The 20,000-nt window shown below is 36.4% G+C and overlaps 1 protein-coding gene across 2 annotated transcripts in view; it reads right to left on the reverse strand.

Moving 5' to 3' along the window:
* Nucleotides 1-20,000, reverse strand: part of LOC135206744 (neprilysin-1-like) — a 684,073-nt gene that overhangs the window by 425,997 nt on the left and 238,076 nt on the right. For both annotated transcript variants that reach the window (XM_064238226.1, XM_064238227.1), the window contains exon 3: nt 6,386-7,250. In XM_064238226.1, coding sequence (XP_064094296.1) covers nt 6,386-6,771 — 386 coding nt within the window. In that variant the 5' untranslated portion in view covers nt 6,772-7,250. The remainder of the gene's footprint in view (nt 1-6,385; nt 7,251-20,000) is intronic.

A 20,000-nucleotide genomic window follows, 5' to 3' on the forward strand; every position in this document is an offset into this window, starting at 1 on the left:
ATTTCCCTATATATATATAATATATATATATATATATATATATATATATATATATATATATATATATAGTATAAATATCCATATATATATATATATATATATATATATATATAGTTTATATATATATATATATATATATATATATATATATATATATATATATACGTATATATATGTGTGTGTATGTATATATATATAATATATATATATATATATATATATATATATGAATTAACTGAATCACGAAGTATATAAAACGTGATGCTATGTATAAATAAAGGTTTTTTTTGCCACGAAGAAAAAAAATGGAAAAGCGAGATAGCCGAGTACTTTCGGCCCTATTCCGAATAGGACCGAAAGTACTCGGCTATCTCGCTTTTTCATTTTTTTCCTTCGTGACAAAAAAAAACCCTTTATTTATATATATGGTGTGTGTGTGTGTGTGTGTGTGTGTAAATTTGTTTACGCAATGCCGATATTTCTAATAGCATAGAGACTTAAAAAAAAAGGAAGACAAATCGAGAATTCGTTCCCAAAAATATGGGAAATTGTTATTCAACCCTTAATTTTCTTCAGGAAAATAAAACGGCAAGGAGAGGGGAAGACTTCATAAACCAGAAAAATACTGACGAAGGTAGAGAATTCCACATTCTGCAAGTGAATGCCAGGAAAGATTGACCAAGACTGATGAAAGTAAAGTTTATGAATACCACACACTTTTTGCAGGGTTACTAATCCCTTACTGTAGAGAAAAAGTAGATGAAGTATGCATTTAACTGGTGTGGTCAAATCTAAATTGATATGTGTAAAAGAACCTTAGGTATATGAGTATACAATGGTGTTGACTTGGGCCCAAGTAGGAAGTAAGATTAGTAGGCTGCAAGCCCTTGATTTTATTCTTTCGAGAAAAATCGTGAAAAAAATGTAAGAACTGATATTAGAAAAATACTTTAGTCGAGAGCTGAGAAAGTTAGCCAGATCCGTTCTATAATCCTTCCGGGAGATGCTTCGACTTATTACTACGCCAGTTCTCAAACATAAGAAAAGCTTGATTTGTCTAAATATACAAAATGACGATTAAGTGGCTGTTATTAAAATAAAAAATTTATTCTCAGAACTGTAGCAGTAAAGGCAATAGGTGGGGGGGGGGGGGGAGGTTTGATCAATCACTGAACTTCACATATCCTTCAAGGACAGATGTGAAAGGGGAACCTGATGTACAAATCCCACTCTAAAAGAAATATAAATAACTATGCTCTGTTTTTTTCCATCTGTCCATCCGCCTGTGGTGTTTTCGCATGGTAACACTGCGTCCCGGCCATTAAATAGTTACTCTATGTGTAAGTTTTAGGTAAATAAAAGGATATCTGGGTGTACATTTGCAACTGAAAAGTGTTTTAATAATTTACAGTATGCGAATTACACCGTTAATATTCGAAATAATGTTATTATTATTGTTGAATGTAAGCTGAATGTAACAATGTAAAGCCCGGGACGCAGTGTTACCATACGCAAACACCACACGCTGGTGGACAGATGGAAAAAAACAGAGTATAGGCACACAGCCAAGAACATCGAAAGAACGGTGTCAAGTTTATCATACACCAATAAATAAATAAAAATTCGTATCCTGTAGCTTAAACATGAGAGATATGTGACAAAACTCAGTAAACGTAACATCCACGATGCTTATGGTAGCTCTGCATTGGATTCATTTCAGACGAGTATTTCACACAAGAACTTTAATCTTATCTTCAGGTAATGATTTTACCCACAAATTTCGTATTCAACAACGACCCAGTATTTTCTAGTTGATGAATTACGACGCGCTTTAAATCTGTAAATTTTCCAAATTCCCAGAGCAATGGATGTTATTTTCATTCCTGCATCGTATTTACATTCACAGGAATTCCTTCCTTTTTTTATTGTTTTTCTTGCTTAAACCATTAAATATTTGTGTTTCTAGTTTCTACAGACACTGTCGCATTTTCTCTTTAATCTTTGGGAATTGTTAATCGCGTCTCTATATGCCATCTGCTCCTCCCTGAGAAACCAGATTTATCTTCATCTGTCTGCATTTATTCACATACTTTTCTTACATATCAATCCTGATTTTCCTCAACTATGAATCTTTACTTCATTAAAGATTTGTTTTATAATTACATATTTTCATTAAACCTCCCTATTTGCTATTTGAATGTCTAGTAATCCTCAAGGTCTAAAGAACTTTAGACCTTGGTAATCCTATTGCTAAGATTCACTTCGATACAAAGACTCCATTTACAAATTCTCCTGACATGATTTGTCTGTAACATATTATAGAGTAGCGTAGCCTGATCAACACACATCCCTCCAATATTCTTCCCATGCTATTGCACAGCTCTTCATTCATACTAATCTAAAATATAATATTGTATCCGTTGAATGTATCCAAAGTATAAATCATACAACAACCTCTGCATTTACTTGCTCGTAGGAAACAAGAATGCTTTGGTTCCCATGGTGACATCTTTCTCTGCATCCTCATCACTCCCGACAATGGAAAATTCTCTCTCTCTCTCTCTCTCTCTCTCTCTCTCTCTCTCTCTCTCTCTCTCTCTCGATGATTCCCCGAGGAATTTAGTGTTATTTCAGTCTTCCAGCGCGATAAATTTTTCACGAACGACTGACTATCACTGGAACTTTTTTTTCACGACCTACAAAGCTTTTCTGACACTCATGGTCAGTACTTCCTTGGCGAATGTTTTCCACTCTCTTCCACCTGCCCTCCATACACACTTTTATTTCCTAGGGGTTAGGGCTTACGTACTCTGCCCGCTGCCATGAATCTCACATACAGCTATAGAGAGATTCTGATAAAACGAATACGGATTGAGTTCGCAGAATGTTTATGCATACAGTCATATAAGGAAATTTCTCCCGTTTAATTGAAGGAAAAACCATTGATTTCTGACACAACAAATACGATTTAATTCACAGAATACCTATACATGCATTCATATAAGAAAACGTCTCCTGTTTAAATTAAAGAAAAAAAACTATTGATTACTGATAAAACAAACACGATTTAGTTCACAGAATACCTATGCATGTATTCATATAACAAAACGTCTCCCGTTTGAGTGAAAGAAAAACAATTGATTTCTAGTAAAAACAAATAAGATTTAGTTTACAGAATACCTATACATACATTCATAAAAGGAAACGTCTTTAAATGAAAGAAAAAACATTACGAATATCTAAGGCCATAAACGAATAAGAGACAACCCAAAAGAATTCATGAAAGTCCACTAAATACTGTTCGAAAGAAATGAAAAGAGCGAGATGAAAACAGAAAGAATAAAGCACCAGAGACAGGGTGAATATAAAACAGAGGAAGAAAACAAGGGAGGCGTAAAGAACTATAGATTGTCTGAAAAAAAAAAAGGTCGGAAGGGTCGAGTTTGTTGTAGAGGACAAAGAAAAAGGTCAGTGCAAAGAACGGGAATGAAAAACGAGGATAATCGGGAAAAAGGAAACGTGTCCAGAATTTAGGAATGGGAGGTAGTAGACAATGATGGAGCTCGAGACTTTTCAAGTAGTGTGATTAGGGGAAAATTGGGGAAATACCCATAAACTTAGCTTGAATTAAAATACACACACACACACACACACACACACACACACACACACACACACACACATATATATATAATATTATATATATATATATATATATATATATATATATTAGATATAATATATCATATATATATATATATATATATATATGCATATATGTAGTATATGTATGTATGTACTATGTTTGTCTGTATATTATTATATTATTATTATTATTATTATTATTATATTATATATATATATATATATCATTCACGTTCATCTCCATTCTTCATCTTAGTTGACACTGTTTACTGAACGAAAAATAAAGACTAAAAATATATAGACATTTACATCAAATCCAGTAAAAAAATGGTTAAATGTTAAGAGGTTTTACCTTGTATTTTTTTTTTTTAAGTGTATAATCCTTTGATCTTATTACAAGCACTGATTGACAGAATACGCTGGAAATATTATGAAAAAAAATTATTGCAAATGCAACTGAAATATGAGTAGCAAACGTATTTAACAACGACTGAAAAAATAATATGCTTCTAGCTCAAAAATCAAAGCTCATATCAGGGATGAAGAAGTTGATATTTTACAACTGTACATTTTTAATGATCAACGCTATAAAACCCATCGAGGAGGCGATGCCTCCAAGTCTCAACAAAACAATAACTTACTTAAATAATTTTTCAAAATAATGTTCCGTATTATTAATATATTGTGAAAACCGAGAATAAAACAACAGGGTTGAAAGTTTTCGGTTGGGTTTTTTTTAGGCGGGAAATAAAATGTTTCAGACGCATTAAGGGTTTTATCTTTGCATATTTAGCGATTAACACTCTACTGTGACTGTTGCTGTAAAAAAAAAAAAAACCTGTTGCTGCAAAAACAAAATAAATAAATAAAATGTTTATGCTTCTTTTATGTGACGAGTAAGAGCAGTCATGCAGTCATTAAGTATCTTTTATGTATTTTTCTAGTCGTTTTACCAAGACGCAACATGTTAAAGAAGTTATATATATAAACCATAAAAAAAACTTTTTTTAACTTTAAAAAAAAATTAATTAATATATAATATAATATATATATATATTATAATATATATATCTATGTGTGTGTGTGTTGTGTGTGTTGTGTTGTGTGTATAATATATAATAATTATATATATATTATATAATATATATATATATTTATATATATATATATATATATATATGTGTGTGTGTGTGTGTGTGTGTGTGTGGTATATATATATATATATCTATATATATACTATATATATATATATATATCTATATATATATATTATATATATATATATATGTGTGTGCGTGTACGATTGTTGCATTTGTGTGTATATTGACAATGGTTTAATGGTTTTTCTCTCATGATCTATACGGTTTAATCGAATTAGGGAAAAGTACGGGTATCTATATATAAGGCGTCTTAAACTGCAAAACACTTGTAAGATAATAACTTGAATCTGAAAAATAAAAAAAATTTAGACAAATCGTGAGCTTGCTTAACCTCAGTCGAATTCTCATAGCCCTCTTCCGGTCGTTCTCCCTGGACAAACGAAAGCATCATAGGAATATCTAGAAGGTAAATGTCTTGCTTTCATATATGTATCATATACAAATAAACGGCGGCAAAGGTATTTTTTTTTGTATAAAGTTATTTTTCAAACCTATTTGCTATTAAGTTGTTTACGCTGAAACTATTCCAGTATACATTTTTTTTATTCTGTATTCCTCGAAACATTTCATCTAAGATCAATCTATGTAATTCGCTTGTAGATGAAAGGTTTTCAGGAACACAGATTTAAAAAACTGTATCGCGAATGCTTTCAGCGTAAACAACTCAATAGCAAAGGAGATTTTTTTAAATTTTATTATACAGCAAATCCCTTTACCGTCATTTATTTACACATGCGTAGTGTCTGAAAGCAGGATATCTGCCCTGCAGATATTATCCTATCCATCTATCTTTCTCAGGAGGACGAGCGCAAAAATGTTCTGAGAAAACATGATTAAAACAAACTTTCATACGCACCATTCTCTCTCTCTCTCTCTCTCTCTCTCTCTCTCTCTCTCTCTCTCTCTCTCTCTCTCTCTCTCTCTCTCCAAATTATTGGTAGCTGTTCCATCTCTTGTAGTGTCACATAAATTTCCACCTCATCTGATGCCCTCACCAGGTAACCTAAATCTTCACCTGCTAGCAAATATCTTTGTCTCTGTAATTTCCCCCCGAGTTATCATACCTGCGACGGATATTAATACGCATCATTTGCTAAGTTTGCGCTAATGGGACAAGATATTATCACCAGGACCTGACGGGTATAAAATATCACAGCATCATTTACCTAATGCTCATCCTTTCCCTTCGCTGGAGATATATGTTTATTGTTATGAAATCGTAAAGAGAAGGGAGTTATTCGTGATGAACAAAGGGATACATTGAACTGAGTATAGTGAGGTTGGGAGAAAGTATACACTGCCTCGATAATGTTCACAAAAATTGTAAGCTTAGTCTGTAGATAGATAGATAAGTGGCCAGTGTTCAAACGATAACTTTCTAACATAAGAAACTATGCCAAAAGTTTGGATGTCCTCCAGATGTGACCCTGGGTCGAGGTGACTCATAATAAATGTGTACGTACATCTGAGTGTTCCCGCGGTCTCCCCTCGTCTGCTATAGATTGACAGATAGGTATATAGATAGATAGTTCCCTTTGTCACAGCAGCGATGGAAAATAATGGGAAAATACTGTACTTACCTGTGAGTCCTGTGAATCTTGACTCCGTTGGGGGTGGTGCCATTACAGCAGGTGAGGTCCTTCCTGACGGTGGCGTCAGTAAGGAAAGCCTCCGGGAGGAAAGCAGTCGGGGAAGGTGACGACGCCGAATTGGGTATGGTCAGGACCTCCCCGCTACTACTGAGGTCCCTCGGGGAAGGAACTTCGTCACTACAGGGGCTCAGCAGCTCGGCCCTCGAGTTCTCCTTCAGGTTGGGCAGACTGGTCTTGGTGAAGACGCCGAATTTCTTTTTCTTCTTGCTGTTGCCCGAGGCGCCCCCGGCCCCTTTGCCGTGCCCGCCTTCGCTGCGGCTTCCGTTTGATGCTGACATGCTGGTTGGACGACCATTCGTCGAGTTCCTCGCCATAGATGGTTTAAAGTCCCAGTGGTATCAAGAGGGGAAAGGTCAATGAAAATGGCTCTGCCATCGGCAGTCTCCTGCTCTATGGGATCTGGTTTGCTTTAACTGTTGCTGGCTACCGTGTGACGAGTTACGCGGACACAATAAGAAGGATTATATATTTCCATAATGGTTGTAACATTCAATTCAAACTCAAAGTTTTTCAATGATTCTAATGTTTACACTCAGAAGTTGACTTACTCTTTTCTAAATGCACTTTATAATACTCCAACCCAGGTGCGGTCACAGTCAATTTTTAACCTGCATTGTCTTTCCAATACTGACAAAAAAATCTACAACTTTAAGTTATTTTAGTATTATTAATTATTCTAGTTTGAGTGAATGTTGATTAGTAATTAGTCCAGTCCATCACAGTTCCTCGTTTTAATATTCTAGAGCCTTACGGCCGAATCACAAACACACGTTGGCTCCCACATCTCCATGACCTGGAAAGGAAAATAAAAGAATTCATAAATTTGTATCTATTAAAAAAAAGAGGAATTTTTTTTTATTGACAATAACAACATTCACAACAGCCAAAAATATTGCTCAAACTAAATGAGACCTCTAATAAGAATTTTTAATTATATAGACAACAACAATATGGATACTCCTTGTTTTATGTTCTTGACTCAAGAGAGGGCAACGATATTCTAGAGGAATATCTACACAGCCTACCCTATTATGGAGGTCATTTACACAGCTGCTAAAATTAGCGTTGCCAGATAAGTTTTTTTACTCGTAAATTACCATTTTACATCTGCAAAGTATCTAATTTTATTGAAAATCCTTGCAACCAATGACTCTAAGAATCGTGGAAACAATACGAATAACAGAAAAGACCTTACGAGTGAAAACCGTCATCTGATTTACATTGCACCAAGCAAAGTCTTTTAAATCGAGCTATACTTCCCACTCGTATCTTTCTTCTATCACAAAACTTAAATGGCATATCATCTAACGTTACCAGAAAACTATAACTGAAGTCACCGAGTCTGAAGATCTCATTATCGCACAGAGGCACCCTACCATTAAAAAATCAGGTGTTCAATAATTAAACCTTCAGACCCGTTGGCTGTGGCTATAGATTCCGTGCATATGATTTCCCATATCTGCAGACATGATGATTCAAGTGCTACATGCTCCATCCCTCTGTCTAGATTTTGAATAATGTTAAATGTCACATACTTCACTCCACTGTCTAGTCTGAATAATGTTAAATGCCACATGATTCACCCCACTGTCTAGATTTTGAATAATGTTAAATGCCACATGATCACCCACTGTTAGATTTGAATAACTTTAAAAATACCACATGATTCACCCCACTGTCTAGATTTTGAATAATGTTAAATGCCACACGCTCCATCCCTCTGTCTACATTTTGAATAATGATTTGCTCTCGCAATGTCATCACCTTCCTAGGGTCTTTACCTCTTGCGCAAGATTGTTCGAAAGATATTTTCCCTTTTCCCAACAGCAGTTTATTATGTTTTAGGTCACTGGCAGATGATACTCTGTTCTTCTATCTACCAGAAATTAGTTACACGGTCTCATTCAAGAAACACTTGGTGTAAGTCATTTACAAGAGCATCACCTTCCAGAATTTGTTGAGGTTCTCCTTTGTCTTTCTTCTCAGTACCAGAGGTCCTTTTGCTGCTCAACTGAGCCAAGGTCTCCTTGATGGCAATGTTCATTAAGTTCAAAAGGGGATAAAATATTACTTTGCAGCACTATCCTTTTGTTGTTCTGATTTTCCATTCCTGTTTATGTTATTTATTTGCTAAATCACCCCTGGTGTTCTTTGGCTCCTCTGTTTTTTTCAAGTAAAATTGTTTTTTGAAATTAATGGTCTTCTGAGATTTGAACCTTTAACCTTTGATTCAGCATGCGAACACTTTAACCACTCAGCCACATAAAACCTTCTTTCTGAGGAATAGAAGGTTTTGGTTTATCAGTCGTAATAATAATAATAATAATAATAATAATAATAATAATAATAATAATAATAATAATAATAATAATAATAATAATACTATGCTGGAAGATTACCTTCATTAATACGAGTTTTATTGAAAATAACGGATATTTCAGCCGCGTTTATTTAGTATAGAAGTTTCTCTATTCTTCTTATTACTGACTTTTCTTCTGTACTCAAGTTGGCTATTAAAACGAATCCCCCATTTGGCGTCTTAATAACCAACTTGAGTACGAAGAAAAGTCAGTAATAAGAAGAATAGAGAAACTTCTATTCAAAATGAACGAAGCTTAAATAGCCATTATTTTCAATGAATAATAATAATAATAATAATAATAATAATAATAATAATAATAATAATAGTAATAATAATAATAATAATTGAAAAAGAAACCCACAAATTCAATTTGCTAACTTGTTTACTTCTAAGTATTTACATTTAGTTTTTACTCCACACTCGAGTACTTTCAGGCCCTTCTGTGGCCCATTCTCAAGAGATGTTGGGATGTTAGCCTGGGTCAGGCCCAGCAGTCTTCTGGAACTTCTTCTCGTTGTGCTGTCATTTATGCGATGGCTGTTCTGGTTTTCTTGAGAGTTGCCAGTCCCCTCTTGTCGCTCTGATATCCTGAGCTGATGGTCAATGGGATTCACCCTTGTGGTAAGGGTGTGGTCAACCGTAAGTCTGTTGGGCAGGAAACCTAATCTCCAGGTCAGCAGGGTCAATCTTAGCTTCTTTTAATATCAAAGCTCGGCTTATGGGATCTTCTGAGGTAAAACCTTTGTTTCCTTCAATTACTTTGATCTCTCTGATAAGCGCACCTTTCTACTACCCTCCTGTGACTAATTTTGTTGCTTTGTATATAAGCCTACTGTTTTTGAAAAATCCATCCTATGGTCCCCAATTTCCCAACAATGTCTAGCTATAGCACTCCCCTGAGAGTTAAGCTGTACTGCCCTCTATGTTCTTGGCTCTTAGTCCTTATTCCCTACCTGATTCCCCCACATATCTGTCTCCACAATTATTGCAATTGATTATGTATACCCCCGCTACATCATCTGTATTACTGTCTTCTCCTTCCAATTTATTTTTACATACTTTGTTTTTAAGGTATTATCAAAGGTATATACAAATTTATATTGACTTTCTTTCATTTTTTGAAGTGATTTGTTTCATTTTAGGCATAAATGAAACAAATCACTTCAAAAATGAAAGAAAGTCAATATAAATTTGTATATTTGAAGGAAACAAAGGTTTTACCTCAGAAGATCCCATAAGCCGAGCTTTGATATTAAAGAAGCTAAGATTGACCCTGCTGACCTGGAGATTAGGTTTCCTGCCCAACAGACTTACGGTGACCACACCCTTACCACAAGGGTGAATCCCATTGACCATCAGCTCAGGATATCAGAGCGACAAGAGGGACTGGCAACTCTCAAGAAAACCAGAACAGCCATCGCATAAATGACAGCACAACGAGAAGAAGTTCCAGAAGACTGCTGGGCCTTGACCAGGCTAACATCCCAACATCTCTTGAGAATGGGCCACAGAAGGGCCTGAAAGTACTCGAGTGTGGAGTAAAACTAAATGTAAATACTTAGAAGTAAACAAGTTACAAATTGAATTTGTGGGTTTCTTTTTGTTTTCAATCTTCAGAAGAAAACTGAAAGAAGTTTTGTTTGGTTTAATAATAATAATAATAATAATAATAACAGGTAACATCAGTGGAAAGGCTATACAATTACCTAGAGGAGACAAAACACCATCCCCCACACAGAAAGGCTGCAGAAGGAAGTGTAGGGGCACAAAAGACCAGCTCCTGATAGACAAAATGGTAATGAGGAACAGTAGAAGAAGGAAAACCAACCTAAGCATGGCATGGATAGACTATAAGAAAGCCTTCGACATGATACACACACATGGCTAATAGAATCCTGAAAATATATGAGCAGAGGAAAACACCATCATCCGTTCCTCAAAAATAACCAATGCCCAACTGGAATACAATACTTCAAGCTCTGAATAAGACTAGCAGAAGGTTAATATCAGGAGAGGGATCTTCCAGGGCGACTCACTGTCCCCACTACTCTTCGTAGTAGCCATGATTCCCATGACAAAAGTACTACAGAAGATGGATGCCGGTACCTACTCAAGAAAAGAGGCAACAGAATCAACCATCTGATGTTCATGGACGACATCAAGCTGTATGGTAAGAGCATCAAGGAAATAGATACCCTAATCCAGATTGTAAGGATTGTATCTGGGGACATCAGGATGGAGTTTGGAATAGAAAAATGCGCCTTAGTCAACATACAAAAAGGCAAAGTAACGAGAACTGAAGGGAATAAAGCTACCAGAGTGGGAGCAACATCAAACACTAGATGAGACAGGATACAAATACCTGGAATATGGAAGGAGGGGATATAAAACACCAAGAGATGAAGGACACGATCAGGAAAGAATATATGCAGAGACTCAAGGCGATACTCAAGTCAAAACTCAAAGCCGGAAATATGATAAAAGCCATAAACACATGGGCAGTGCCAGTAATCAGATACAGCGCAGGAATAGTGGAATGGACGAAGGCAGAACTCCGCAGCATAGATCAGAAAAACCAGGAACATATGACAATACACAAGCACTACACCCAAGAGCAAATACAGACAGACTATAACATAACGACGGAAAGGAAGGGAGAGGACAACTAAGTATAGAGGACTGCGTCAACATCGAGAACAGAGCACTGGGGCATAATCTGAAAACAAGTGAAGACGAGTGGCTAAAGAGTGCATGGGAAGAAGGACTAATAAAAGTAGACGAAGACCCAGAAATATACAGAGACGGAGAATGACAGACAGAACAGAGGACTGGCACAACAAACCAATCGCACTGACAACATATGAGACAGACTAAAGAACTAGCCAGCGATGACACATGGCAATGGCTACAGAGGGGGAGAGCTAAAGAAGGAAAACTGAAGGAATGATACAGCGGCACAAGATCAGGCCCTAAGAACCAGATATGTTCAAAGAACGATAGACGGAAATAACATCTCTCCCATATGTAGGAAGTGCAATACGAAAAAATGAAACCATAGACCACATAGCAAGCGAATGCCCGGCACTTGCACAGAACCAGTACAAAAAGAGGCATGATTCAGTGGCAAAAGCCCTCCACTGGAGCTGTGCAAGAAACATCAGCTACCTTGCAGTAATAAGTGGTACGAGCACCAACCTGAGGGAGTGATATAAAACGATCAGGCAAAGATCCTCTGGGACTGTGGTATCAGAACGGATAGGGTGATACGTGCAAATAGACCAGACGTGACGGTTGATTGACAAAGTCAAGAAGAAAGTATCACTCATTGATGTCGCAATACCATGGGACACCAGAGTTGAAAAGAAAGAGAGGGAAAAAATGGATAAGTATCAAGATCTGAAAATAGAAATAAGAAGGATATGGGATATGCCAGTGGAAATCGTACCCATAATCATAGGAGCACTAGGCACGATCCCAAGATCCCTGAAAAGGAATCTAGAAACCAAAACTAGAGGCTGAAGTAGCTCCAGGACCCATGCAGGAAGAGTGTGATCCTAGAAACGGCGCACATAGTAAGAAAAGTGATGGACTCCTAAGGAGGCAGGATGCAACCCGGAACCCCACACTATAAATGCCACCCAGTCGAATTGGAGGACTGTGATAGATGCAAAAAAAAAAAAAAAAATAATAATAATAAATCACTTTCGTCGATATTTTCACACATCCTCAAGAACCATTGCCATTCTTTTAATCTCATCAGCTTCAATGATTTATGTTACCTACAATATATTTCAGATGAAGAATGGCTTAACTGAGAATAAAGATGAATTGTAACATTTACTACCTCCCGTTACGTCAGTTCAATAAAACGTAGAAAGAGACGCAGCCCAATTCATCATCATATATTATGTTAAAACTGCCAGTAACCATGATTGATTGCCACCATCAACTAATCTGCCCCACAATGGCTGTCGACCAAGCTGACTAAAGAGCAATAAATGTTACCAATGTTCAAACATTTTCCCTTTCGAAGGCCTTTCATTACCATGAGTGACGTTTTCTAGTTCGCCCGATGCTGGAAATTATGTTTCATGTTTTCCCGCAATGGAAAATGAGGTACCGTGTGTGTGTGTGTGTGCGTGTGTGTGTGAGTGTGCGAGTGTGTACATATATATATATATATATATATATATATATATATATATATATATATATATAATATATATATATATATATATATATATATATATATATATATATATATATATATATATATATTATATATATATATTATATATATATTATATATATACATATATATATATATTAAATATACATATATATAATTATTATATATATAATAAATATAATAATGTATTACATATAATATATATAGATATATATGTGTGTGTGATTTTGGATCTGTCGATCCATCAATATAAACTAAAATGTACCATATGGAATCCTTGCCACCCACCCACCACCATCTCTCTCTCTCTCTCTCTCTCTCTCTCTCCTCTCTCTCTCTCTCTCTCTCTCTCTCCATAATAAGTGAATATTTCAAGTGGTTCGGTCTAAAATTTCCATAGTTGAACAAAACCTTCAATTTTCTAAAAATCACTCTTTTATCCAGCAAAATTTCAAGTATGTAAGAAGGATTAGCATCGATAACATCTATCAGTGATCTCAAAAAAATTACCACCTGTTAGTGAATTTCATAACTCATAGTTTTTCATAAATCCGCAAACCTTTAGATTTGCCAATCTTCCAAAAACAGAAACGGCATTGTCAAAAACAACGAATACAAATGTCATAACGATAATAATAATGTTGTCATATAATGACCCTTTGTGTCCTCTGAACGCTCGGCGGACAAAATGTACAAATCGATGTTCCAGCCTCTTTAATGGAGAACAGGTGTACATTCGCGTTTTTCTGTTCCTTCCTCGACATCACACGCTTTCATTGTGTTCACTCCCACGCACAGCGTTATCAAATAAACTGTTCACCTTAAAGTTATGTGACGGGTAAGTTCGCAGATTTTGTGAGTAGTAATAATAATAATAATAATAATAATAATAATAATAATAATAATAATATTGACAATTAAAAGACACAGTAGTGTTAAAGAATGTTATTGTACATTGCTAAAAATGACTATAGTCTGTTTTTCTCCATCTGTCAATCCGCCTGTGGTGGTCGCGCATGGAAACACTGCGTCCCGGGCTTTAAAAGTTACGCTATGTGTAACTTTTGAGTAAATAAAAAGACATCTTGGTGTACATTTGTGACTGAAAAGTGTTTTAATAATTTACTGTATGCGAATTACACCGTTAATATTCGAAATAGGATATTATTTAAAGCCCGGGACGCAGTGTTACCATGCGCAAACACCACAGGAGGATGGACAGATGGAAAAAAACAGAGTATAGGAGAGACCTTTGGATACTGCGACTGAAGAGGGATACGGAGCAGTATTCGAAAGTCTCTCCTAGTAATTTTTAGTAATGAACAATAATATATATTAACACTACTGTGTCTTTTAATTGTCAATATTATAGCCTCGTTACGGAGGTTCCTTAGTAACTGCGGATTGTTTTCTCCAATAACATTGATAACAATAAAGAATCTCTCAGAATTGTTGAAGTAATTATGACGATTAAACATTTGTACAGATAGTGGTAGTGTAATATTGTAAATTTTGCAAATAATAATAATAATAATAATAATATAATAATAATAATAATAATAATAATAATAATAATAATAATAATAATAATAATAATAATAATAATAATAAAATAATAATAATAATGCCGCCGTGGAGGAGTGGGTTAGGTCGTCAATAGACTTAAGTCAAGTTAAGCAACATTGGGGCTGGGTCAGTAGTTGGATGGTGACCGCTCTCCCCGGCGTTGATTCCTTGGGAAAGGATCTTTACCATAATTTCCTCAGTCTACTCAGCTGTAAATGAGTACCTATCCCTGATGGGGTAGGGTCCAGCTATGGGTTAAATAGCAAAACTCAGCAATGATGGAAAGAAATGAAGGAATAAACGACAACGACGTAAATGGAACCTCTGGCAACAGAGGAGCCTCGTCCCGGCAACCAGGTATTCAACCCAATTGTAGGGGAAGACGGTCAGGTACTTGGAGGTCGTCATCCAGCAACTGATCACCACAACGACAGTAATCAACAGCCTGAGATTGGAGCTACAGAGGCAAAAAGGAAGAAATGGACAAGAGAAGAAAATATGGAAATATGGAGATGCTACATCAGAAGCAACCCGATGGAGAGAGGATATAGAAGAAGGTTGGTCAACATCTGGAATGAGAGAATAACAACCCCCAAACAGAGCAGAGGCTGGCAGACCAAGTAAGAACATAAAGAAAAGAACTGGCTCTCCCAACAGAAAGAGAAGAACTGGAAAGGGAAATGTCACACGACAACGAATTACACGAAGACGAACTGAGAGACGATGCCACAGAAGACGACAGGGAGGATGAGGTATCAAACAACGACACACGAAGAAACACCGACGAAGTAACAGAGAGGACGGAATGGGTAGAAAAGATTAGACAATGGATGGAGCCAGATACAGAGAGAACAAAGATCCCCTCCATGAAAGCCTACAACACCAAGAAATTAAGGGAGAAAACAAGTGAGGTCAATGAAATAATGGGCCTAATTACACACCACCAGTATCACGAAACAAATAACTTGACATATGCAGGAGCAAGATTAGTAGCAGAACTGATGGGGATTCGAACACCAACACCACCGTCACAACCAACCCAACAGAAACCAAAACAGCAACCTCCTTGGAAAGGCGCCTGGAAAAGCAATCATGGTAATGAGATCTGACTTGAGTAAACTGAAAGAGATGGCAGAAAAAAGGCTAAGAAGCAAGAAAACAAGGGAGGAACTCAACGAGAAATACAAAGTACAAGAGAGGGGACTAAACAACACAATAGAAGATGTAAAACAGAGGCTTAAGGCCAAAGCACACAAGATCCAACGGTACATGAACAGGAATAAGGGATACCAACAGAACAAACTATTCGGAACCAACCATGAAAACAGACTATACAGCCAACTAAGAGGGGAAGACAACCACCCAGAAATTCCTGAAGCCGAACAAGTAAGAGACTCTGGGAGGGAAAAACATATGGAGCAATCCGGTATCACACACAACAAAAATGTAACATGGCTCCAGGAAGTCAAGGAAGAAGAAACAGAGAATAAACAAAGATTCTCAGACATCGACAGACAGTCAGTAGACACAACTAAAGAAAAAATGCCAAACTGAAAGCCCCATGGTCCCGATGAAGTCCATGGATACTGGCTCAAAAACTTCAAGGCCCTCACACCCACGAATAGCAGAACAACTCCAGCATTGTATCTCAAATCACCAAGCACCCAAATGGATGACCACAGAAGACATCCTTAGTACAAAAGACAAGAGTAAGGGAAATATAGCCAGTAACTACAGGCCTATCACCTGCTACCATAATGTGGAAGTTACTAACAGGTATCATCAGTGAAAGGCTATACAACTACCTAGAGGAGACAAATACCATCCCCCACCAACAGAAAGGCTGCAGAAGGAAAGTGTAGGGGCACAAAAGACCGCTCCTGATAGACAAAATGGTAATGAAGAACAGTAGGAGAAGGAAAACCAACCTAAGCATGGCATGGATAGACTATAAGAAAGCCTTCGACATGATACCACACACATGGCTAATAGAATGCCTGAAAATATATGGGGCAGAGGAAAATACCATCAGCTTCCTCAAAACACAATGCGCAACTGGAATACAATACTTACAAGCTCTGGAATAAGACTAGCAGAGGTTAATATACAGGAGAGGGATCTTCCAGGGCGACCCTCACTGTCCCCACTACTCTTCGTAGTAGCCATGATTCCCATGACAAAAGTACTACAGAAGACTGGATGCCGGGTACCAACTCAAGAAAAGATGGCAACAAAATCAACCATCTGATGTTCATGGACGACATCAAGCTGTATGGTAAGAGCATCAAGGAAATAGATACCCATAATCCAGACTGTAAGAATTGTATCTGGGGACATCAGGATGGAGTTTGGAATAGCGAAAAATGCGCCTTAGTCAACATACAAAAAAGGCAAAGTAAACGAGAACTGAAGGTATAAAGCTACCAGATGGGAGCAACATCAAACACATAGATGAGACAGGATACAAATACCTGGGAATAATGGAAGGAGGAGATATAAAACACCAAGAGATGAAGGACACGATCAGGAAAGAATATATGCAGAGACTCAAGGCGATACTCAAGTCAAAACTCAATGCCGGAAATATGATAAAAGCCATAAACACATGGGCAGCGCCAGTAATCAGATACAGCGCAGGAATAGTGGAATGGACGAAGGCAGAACTCCGCAGCATAGATCAGAAAACCAAGGAAACATATGACAATACACAAAGCACTACACCCAAGAGCAAATACAGACAGATTTATACATAACACGAAAGGAGGAGAGAGGACTACTAAGTATAGAGGACTGCGTCAACATCGAAACGAGCACTGGGGCAATATCTGAAAACCAGTGAAGACGAGTGGCTAAAGAGTGCATGGGAAGAAGGACTAATAAAAGTAGACGAAGACCCAGAATATACAGAGACAAGAAAAGACAGAAAGAACAGAGGACTGGCACAACAAACCAATGCACGGACAATACATGAGACAGACTAAAGAACTAGCCAGCGATGACACATGGCAATGGCTACAGAGGGAGAGCTAAAGAAGGAAACTGAAGGAATGATAACAGCGGCACAAGATCAGGCCCTAAGACCAATATGTTCAAAGTACGATAGACGGCAAATAACATCTCTCCCATATGTAGGAAGTGCAATACGAAAAATGAAACCATAAACCACATAGCAAGGGAATGCCCGGCACTTGCACAGAACCAGTACAAAAGAGGCATGATTCAGTGGCAAAAGCCCTCCACTGGAGCCTGTGCAAGAAATACCAGCTACCTTGCAGTAATAAGTGGTACGAGCACAAACCTAAAGGAGTGATAGAAAACGATCAGGCAAGATCCTCTGGGACTATGGTATCAGAACGGATAGGGTGATACGTGCAAACAGACCAGACGTACGTTGATTGACAAAGTCAAGAAGAAAGTATCACTCATTGATGTCGCAATACCATGGGACACCAGAGTTGAGAGAAAGAGAGGGAAAAAATGGATAAGTATCAAGATCTGAAAATAGAAATAAGAAGGATATGGGATATGCCAGTGGAAATCGTACCCATAATCATAGGAGCACTAGGCACGATCCCCAGATCCCTGAAAAGGAATTTAGAAAAACTATGGGCTGAAGTAGCTCCTGGACTCATGCAGAAGAGTATGATCCTAAAAATGGTGCACATAGTAAGAAAAGTGATGAATTCCTAAGGAGGCAGGATGCAACCCGGACCCCACACTATAATACCACCCACCCAGTCGAATTGGAGGACTGTGATAGAGCACAATAATAATAATAATAATAATAATAATAATAATAATGGAAAATGGTACATCCACAGTTGTATGCCTGTTTGATTTTGTTTTTAAAATACACACAGCAGAAAGCTTTCAATGACCTGCACGGTTTTCCTTGTTAACGAAATCAAACCATCGTACTACTGTGGATTTAATTTCCCACTCTATTGAATAGTGTGATTAAGGGTTTTCTATAAATAATAATAATAGTCGAAACTGCGGAGTGTTAGAAATTCTGAAGTGATTCCCACTACTTACCGCATATGCAGATATCGGTACATTATATTATTTTAAGCTTGTGCACTGTGATAATAATAATAATAATAATAATAATAATAATAATAATAATAATAATAATAATAATAATAATAATAATAAATATGGGCTGGAAAGCGTAGATCCAAAGTACACTTGAAATCAAAATGCAGTTTATTTTTTTCCGTTTTCTATTCGGCGTTTTCTAGCGTTCCGTTCAGCTGAAATAGTGAATTAGATCGCGCATCGTGACTTTTGTTTCCCATCATGGTGTCATTGTGCCCCAAATTAGGATGTTGAGATAATAGCAATAATTACAATAATGACACACTATTTTTTTATATGAGTTATCGTATTCATAACTGAAATAACAATGGTCTCCACAAAAGAGATGGCCGATGCATAGGTGCACATGGGTCTTACATCATCACCACTATTGTTGTACCCTCCATCAATATCTACTGGACTACAATAAAATTATCATTATGCTTTGATCGCACATGTGAATAGTCATGATTTGAATTCGTTATCTTCGACTTGCTATGTGTATGTGTGTAATATATATATATATATATATATATATATATATATATATATATATATATATATATATATGTGTGTGGTGTGTGTGTGTATGTATGTGTGTGTGTGTGTGTGTGTGTGTGTGTGTGTGGTGTGTGTGTGTGTGTGAATAGTCATGATTTGAATTCGTTATCTTCGACTTGCTATGTGCATGCGTGTGATAAATAAATAAATAAATAAATGAAATAAGTGAAATAAATAAATATATATATATATAATATATATATATAAATATACATATATATATAATACATCTATATACATATATATATATATATATATATATATATATATATATATATATATATATATATATATATATATATATATATAAACGCACACGCGCATACATAGTTATTCTGCTGGTCCACACTGACCTGATGTGTTCAACTGAAAAATGAGGTCAAGGAAGCGCAATGCATATTTGCAGAACAGATATTGACGCAATCGAGTACTATTTTCATTAGGAAAGCGCATTCAAAGGGAATGAAAAAAAAAAAAAAAAAAAAAAAAGAAAAAAAAAAAAAAAAAAAAAACACCTTTGTAACACAAAAGCCCTCAGCATATTTTTTCCATCCTGGATCTCGTTAATGAAATACGGTTGTTTTATTATTAAACAAGAACCCATGCCATATATTTGCATGACTCCTGATCAAAGGTGTCCTGTGTCATTCAGCCGCGTCGGCCAACAGAGACTAACTATTAATATCGCCGGCCAATTTGACAAAACTCGGGTCAAAAATAAAGTTATTGAAATGCCACTCTGAACATTTCATCATCACACGGCTCCTCTTCATTGACAGTCAACTTTC

This window comes from Macrobrachium nipponense, chromosome 31, assembly GCF_015104395.2.
Source record: "Macrobrachium nipponense isolate FS-2020 chromosome 31, ASM1510439v2, whole genome shotgun sequence".
Classification (NCBI taxonomy): domain Eukaryota; kingdom Metazoa; phylum Arthropoda; class Malacostraca; order Decapoda; family Palaemonidae; genus Macrobrachium; species Macrobrachium nipponense.